General features: G+C 30.4%; 1 protein-coding gene across 6 annotated transcripts in view; it reads right to left on the bottom strand.

The window, feature by feature from the left end:
* The window catches only part of DGKB (diacylglycerol kinase beta), a 586,550-nt gene that overhangs the window by 454,822 nt on the left and 123,857 nt on the right, over positions 1–7,871 (bottom strand). For 3 of the 6 annotated variants that reach the window (XM_025046895.1, XM_006911955.1, XM_006911957.1), the window contains exons 2-3: positions 7,059–7,135; positions 3,295–3,315 (exon numbers count right to left, since the gene is read on the bottom strand). In XM_025046895.1, coding sequence (XP_024902663.1) covers positions 3,295–3,315; positions 7,059–7,135 — 98 coding nt within the window. The remainder of the gene's footprint in view (positions 1–3,294; positions 3,316–7,058; positions 7,136–7,871) is intronic. The other 3 variants (XM_006911958.1, XM_006911956.1, XM_025046894.1) reach the window with 1 other exon arrangement.

Below are 7,871 nucleotides of genomic sequence, written 5' to 3' on the forward strand. Positions count from 1 at the left end.
GCTGCTTTAATAACTCAGAACTGGTATTCTCTTCGACTTAGTCTATTGTTCACATTGCCTTTGGGGGTATTTTTCTAAGTGAAAAATTTAACTTGTTGATCTTAAAAGATATTATTTATAATATTTTACCTATTAAAAAAAACTTGTAAAATCCTTAGATATTCTAATCCTTTCTATCCAAATCTTTAGATTTATTTTCCCCTAGTATCTTTCATTGCTCTGCTCAAAAAAGCTATTTCTGATGATTAAAACACACAGACAAAAACAATAAACAAACTCTCAAAATAAACTTTAGGCATAGCAAACACCAAAAGTATTTGTTTTATTTGTCCTTGGAAAAGTGCAAAAATATCACCTGAAGATCTCAGCTTTACTTTTTTCTCTAGTCTGGTTTTTATCTCCTATATAAATTATTTAATAAATGTTATAAAAGAACAATATATAGAAAATGTTTAAATTCCATATTTCAAAGTTGGCTGTTAGTATTAAATTCTGAAGTGTTACTAATTTATTTTACAAATTATTTAAACTTATTTTTAAAACTCATTTGTAGAGAAACAATTAGAAGCAATTATTATGGACCTTAAATAACAATTTTTAAGTTTTTAGTATGTTTTTTCCAGAAAGTTAGAGGAGGGATAGATAGACTGTGACAGCTATCGCCCAGCCACTTGAAGCAGCCAATTAATTTAAACTTTCAATTTTAGAATAAGATGTAGCAGATGGTCCATTTGTCAACTCTAAATGTTGTCATAGGTATAAGACAATGTATTTTTTGTAAATGTGATTTGAGCCTCAGTGTAATTTACAAGAAAATTTCAAGAAGCTTTTCAATTAGTTTAATTATTAAATAATGTAAGTAATTAATCTCAAGTATTTATGTAAATATCTTCTCAGTTTGTTGAACATAATTTTATTCTATTCCACAGCAATTCTCTATCAAGGCATAAAAATTGAAGCCACATAGTGATATGAAACTTACTATACATTTCAACAATAATTAATACATAGTCAATATCAGGTTAACAGAATTGTAGCAGGCATTATATTATTCAGTTTGGTAGTGTGTTTTCAAAACTGTGTTCTGATTATAGGTTTGATAAGAAGAGGAAGATGATTGAAATTGATAGTAATAGGGAAGAGAAGCAGAAATATTGATAAACTGATTAACATGTTACTTCCATTCCTTGCTAACTCTTCTGATATTTATGTAGTTTGGGGAGGTGGAACACATAAAACAAACACAATAACTCTACTACCATGACAGCATTCTGGGTTATGGCCAGCCTTTATAGATGAGAAGAGTGAGACTGAAAAAATCAAGGTTACAGAATTGGGTGGAGATGTATCTCAGATATTCTCACTTCCACCTTTCGTACTTCAGAAGTTTTGTATGAAATCATGTTGGTCGTCACTAAAGTGTGACCAACAGCCACTGCCTCTAAACATCAATGGAATATCTTTATGTAACACGAAGAACTAATTGTACATAGAATTTAATCCTTTTAACAACTCAATAAGGCTGACAGTCTTATCTTATACGTGAACAAACTGAGGCTACAAGAGATCAAATACTTGTCCAAGACCTGCTAATATGTGGCAGATGTGGAATTTAAACTCAGTTCAGTTGGATTCCTAAAACCATGTTTTCTCTGTTATACTTTCCAGATGCTTTCCTTAATGGGAAAGTTTGAATTAGGTTTGGAAGGACAATTACAGCTTACAATAACATTGCTTATAATTATATGTGTCAATATCCTTGTTAAAGACATTTAAAATATTACAGTAGGCAGCAGCAATACAAAATGTTGGTTTTGAATTCTCATGCAATTTATTAAGGGATCGAAGCAACTTATTTAAACGTAATATACACATTAACAAAAACTACAGTGCAGAATACCAAGTGCAAAGATAAGGGAACACCAGGGAGTTACGAAAATGTAATGGGCCAAGAATCATCTACAAACAGAAAATGTAGAGAAAATCTATACTCACAGAATACTGATACACAACACAAATAAAGTAACAAATATTCAAGCCCTAATTATTTTTCCCTTAGGTGACTCTCAGCTTTCCCTATTCTTTCTATACTGAAATTGCTTGCCTACTAAATAATTGTATATGGAAAGAAGACTGAGCAAGGGGGCATGAGCGGAAGGAACTCATTTTGCTGACCCCACGAAGAAGCAGGGCTACCTATAACACCAATTTTCAGACAGTCTCTAGTGGGGATGCGGGCTGTGCAGAAAGGTGTGTTTGTTGATCAAGGTGCTAAACAAATGCCCCTTAATAGCTAAGGCCTGCTTCATAAAAACAACCATTCACTCTGAGTTGCCTCCTAATACCATAAAGTTCATATAGCCTGCCATTGGGGGAGCTAGTAGGTTTCCACAAAGGTCAGAGATGAGGTCAGGAATGGCCATCCTCTGAAGGAAGCTAATAAAAGTCACCACAGTCAATGAGATGCTATTTCAGTTGTGCCTCATTTTAAAAGATTGTAATATGTAGGACCTCTGTCTAGGTCAGGCAAGATCATTCTAATACAATCAATTTGACTGTAACATGTTGAGAGATGAAATTAGTGCTTGCAGTCATTGAAACAATAGGAAATCTGTGAATAAGAAGCTACTAGTACCTGCATATCCAGTATTGTCCAATGACACAATGTTATAGCTTTAGACAACACATGTGTATTAGTAAGATATATTCCTAGTGTGATAGAACAACCCATTTAGAGACCCCAAAAATGTGTTATAGTTTTCTATATCCAACTTAACTGTGGACCTAAAATTTGCTTTATAAAATAGACTTTACTAGGAAAGATGGGTTACTATTTTTTCCCTGAAAGGGCAAAAATCAATAGCTTCTTAGTTATATTTCCCTCACGGATTCTAATAGCACTATAGATCAAACTTTAAAAAGTCCTTACCAATTATATTTAAATGCAATTTTAAACCTCTTATTGTAAATTAATAAATTAGAATTTTCTTTAAATAAATTATTTTATCTGAATCTGATTATATTTGGTGAAATTAGAAAATTAATTCAAGACTCTATAAAACTAAAGCCCACAGTCTGGACACTTTTTGATTCCATTAATGTATCAATTCCTCCATTTGAGACTTTGATTTCACAGATATCAGTCAATTATAACTTTATAAGTATTATAGAGAATCTTGCATATTATATGAATCTTACTGATACAGAAGTATAGCTCAGTGATACAGATGAGAAATGTATAGCTCACATCAGAATCAAGAGAGATAGATTTTAATAGAAAAGAAAATGTCTTACTTGGTTAAGAATGTCTTGTTTCTGTGCATGCAAGGAAAGAAAGAATACATGTATTAATGTAAGGTAATTTATACTCATTATCTCATTATCCCTGATAATTTAACCAAAAGGTCAAGTTCACAGATTGTTTTAAAAATACCCTAGATGCATGGGACTCCAAATGTGGTTACAAAACAGCAGCATCAGAGTCAACTAGGAAACTGATAGAAATACAAGTTTTTGAACCCCACCCTAGAAACATGGAAACTAAGGAGAGCAGTAGGGGAGCAGGCAGAAATCCGTGTTTTAAGAAGACCTCCAGGTGATTCTGATGCAAGCTAAAGTTTGAGAATCGCTAACTAGATCAATCTTGAAGGTAATAAGCAAACAGTCTAATTGACATGTTATAAATACAATGAATAACACATACAGTATTATTAAAGCCCTATAGAGATTAGAGAATATACAGTAGTATAAAGATATATTAGATTGTGAATACTTAGTCCCCACTCCTAAAATTTCCTTCTATTAGAAGCATATGCCTAGCCTCTTTCTATACCTTTAAAAATACCTTTCCATACATATGCCACTACTTAATTTCTTCCTATAATTTTAGATATAAATGGAAAATATAGAATTGAATTTAAAATCCAGGGACGAATAGAGAGAGAGAGAGAGAGAGAGAGAGAGAGCGCGTTCATTTCAAACTGGTTATTTCTTATTATAAAATTCCATTACATTCATGAATAATTTATATCTTAATGTCCTGACTGTTTTACTATGAACACCCTCGAAGATTGAATGGCTACTATAAACAAGCTGTAATCATACAATTTACATTATTCACATAAGATTAGATGGAGACTAATAGGAATCTCTTACCTTGTTAAGGTATGAGTCAGTAATAATTATGGGCACTGGAATATGCCATACTTGTTACATATGCAACGTCATTCAGTGTACTATTTCATGCACACTGAATGACATTGCTTATGTGAAATACCTTTCCCTTCTCCTTTTTCTACTCATCTCTCAAGGTCTTCCCTTTCATTCTATGGCCTAATCAATGAAGTGAAGAAGAAAAGGCATCAGTCTTACACTGGGATTCCAGATACATAGGTTTTAATTATGGATATTGTTGTGAACTTAGCTAGTTAATTTTGGGAAAGTCATTTTAATTTTCTTAAAATTAGTTTCTTTACTTAAAAACTCTGTAATATTATTAGTTTGAGAATCTCAAGATTTTTTAAAACTTTTTATTCTTAGAGAATCTTTAAAGTCATTGTTTAGATTTACATTTTATGATTCTTTTATTTCTTCAAAGAATCAATATCGAATAATCTTTAAAAGACAGGAATTAAAAATAAATGAGTCACTCATACTTAATGTTTCTTTTCTATTAAAATAGACTAACATGTCACATTTTCACTGGCTTAAGTTTTTATATACAGCACTTTTAAAATTCAGTAATTCAAATGAATGATAATAAAAATAATGCATCTAGCATTTAAGCAGCTTTACTTTGTAAGGAGAGAAGCAATTTAAGAAAAATTTAGATGGTTTTCTCTTTGTGAATACATCTTATATAGCTGATACAAGCCATGTTCATTTTAGAAAATAAAGGATTAGTTCTTCATTCTAAAATCAGACTAATCACTTTTGTAATTTTTCTTTTATAATTGATATTATTATTAAGTAGTCACCAGTGACAAACAACTTTGGGCTCAACTTGACTAGTCAATAGAGAGAACTTCACATGTGAATTGACAGTATGATTCTTTATGAATTTTTTATGAATTCCTTCATGCTATACGTATAACCTTTTATAAACTGTATGGAGTCATGTACTGATGAGAATCATAGGACTGAAGGATTTCTTTCTCAACATTGAACATTCCTAATTATTTTCCTATTGACTTTTGTGAAACAGATATCAGTGTCTAAAAGAGTGATATAAACTTTATTTTTTTTTCTCGAAGGGAAAATATATACCAGTATTAACATTAGAGAGTGGTTTCGCTCTTAAATTAGAATTGTTTTTGGGTCACAGTGAGATCCAACTTTTTTTGTTTTTCAACCGTTCATTATTTTAATAATGCATTTCAAGAGCAGATCTGTGCATTTATAGAGAGGTGTTACATTATTAAAAAGGCTGACATCATATGTGTGTCTAACAATGAATCTAGTAATTACCTCAATAAATCCAGTATATGGTGACAGATAATCCTCATTAAATATATAATATCAATAAGACTAAGTATTGTGAGTCCTTTATATAAGAATTCATTGAAGAAAAAAGGCTACTATGCAAATAATACCACATTTCAACGGAATTTAAAACCAGTAGCTGTCTTTAGGGAGAAAAAACTGGTTTCATCTCTGTATGTAGATAACATTCATGTTTTCAAGTATGATTGGAAATGTAAATATTAATTATGTTTGGAGTCTTATAGTAATTCAGTGAAGTTGACACAACTTTCCCATTCTGCTTTTTTGTTGTTGAGATTTTTAGTTCTACAAATTTATCTGCCGACAATTTTTTCTCTCACTCTGTAGCATCTGGGAAAATAAAATGTGAGAGAAATGAAGGCCTGATATGTTTTTTTTTTTTCCTGATATATAAAAAAATGGGAATGGCTTTAAATTGCCATATTTTCTCCATAATTTGTAGGCACTAAATATTAACTTTATTTAAAAAAATAAATCTTAGGTTAAAGAGTTTTAAAAGGTACAGTAATTCATCGTAATGCAGACAGAATAAAAAATATGACATAAAAAAGTTAATTACTAGAAATACTGAAAGGAAATTATAAAACACTACAAACATTTTAAGGTTGGAATTTAGAAACTGGTTTTAACTAAAATGTGTAAGTCCTATGAATCCCAGAGAAGTACAATATTGAAGGATAACCAAGAACTGTGCTCTTTTAAATACTGAAAACCACAATAATGATGATAACAAAAAACAAATCACATTTTAATCAGCAAATGAATCTATCTGGATGGCTAGATAATACATCCAGGGCAAAAAGATCTTTTCCAAAAGGCAGTTTAACTCCTGTAAACACAGCTTTGGTGAAGCTGCAAAAGAACTCACAGTGATGATCATTAAACATTTAAAATGTAACATCTCTCAGCTAACATTATATGGAAGGTGATCTAACAAATAATTAAGAAGGGAAAGGCATTCATTTAAGCATGGTCTTCAAAAGCAATCGATGAGACATTAAGTTCTTACAGGGAAAGAATTTCAGGGACTTAAGCTTACAGGCACCAGGTAAAAGAAAGAGGGAAGAAATTCCTCTTTTTGTTAAATCTGGCCCTTTAATTAATGGATCAGTTACATCCATCACAAAATCTATTCTTCGGTCAGTCAAGGGAATAATTCCCTGAAAGGAGGAATCTCCCTACCCCACATCAATGGTCATTTGAGGTTTAAATTTGTAGGTCATAAAGTGAGTGTCAGGTACACTTTCTCTTCCCTTCTATCTAATCCTGTTTCCTGATTTCTAGGAAAAGAACCTAGAACTATATTATAGATGATCTATACTTTTTCAGGTAAAAAATATAGAAATGAAATTTGCATTAACAAAATGTTTTTGGATTAAAAAATAGTAAGTACAACATTTAATGTTATCTTCAAGAATATCATTTTATCATGAATTTTATTTCATTTATGTTATGGCATATGGTATACAGTATATATATTTCCAAGTACTAATCATTAAGAAATCCCTTCTCCAAGTACTTATATAAAACTGATATAAAGAAAAAAGAAGCTTTACCCCTTCAGGATTATACTTTGCAAGCACACCATTACCATGGAATTCTTCAAGAACATCCTTTAATTTCTTTGTAGAATCTATAAGAAATAGAAAACACACAAATTATTTATATATGTTTGTTATAGTTATATAACAGTCCAGAAACAAAGACTTCTTAAAATATAATCACCAACAGATATTAATTAAAAAATGAACATGTAAAGTGTCAATTCTTTGTCACTTTTAAAAGGCTATTTAATTAGAAAAGACAATCACACCAAAAAGAAAGGAACAGAAAAAGTATGTTTTGCCCAAGTGTATTGTCCAAGAATGGAGCCATTGCCTGTATATTATATATAAAACGATGAGGAAATAAATGAATAGGTAGTATTGTTTTCCTTTATCTTGATAACATAACATTTAAATTAGTGAAATAAGTTTAGTTTAAGAAGAAAAAAGAAAACAGGAGCACTTTTAAACTTTATAATTTATATAGTGCATTTTTCATATATCACTCCATTAACTAAATAATAACTCTACTAAATAAACAAGAAAAATGAAATGTGTAGATAAACCTCAATGGTGAATCCACTCAGAGGTAAGCTATGGATTTTAGTATTTTGTAGGTAGTTTTAGAAAGAATTTTCTAAATAAACATGAAACTCAACACTTAAGCTCTTTTTAATTCAAGTAAGAAACAAAGTTTATACACATTACCAAAAAGTATTTAAATTTTTTTCAATTTTTAAAAAAATTTTTATAATTTTTATCATATTAAGATGCTGATGAATCTTGAGTTAATATAGGAAATAATATCATAAAAACATAATTATT

The sequence above is a fragment of the Pteropus alecto genome, unplaced genomic scaffold (assembly GCF_000325575.1).
Source record: "Pteropus alecto unplaced genomic scaffold, ASM32557v1 scaffold21, whole genome shotgun sequence".
NCBI lineage: Eukaryota > Metazoa > Chordata > Mammalia > Chiroptera > Pteropodidae > Pteropus > Pteropus alecto.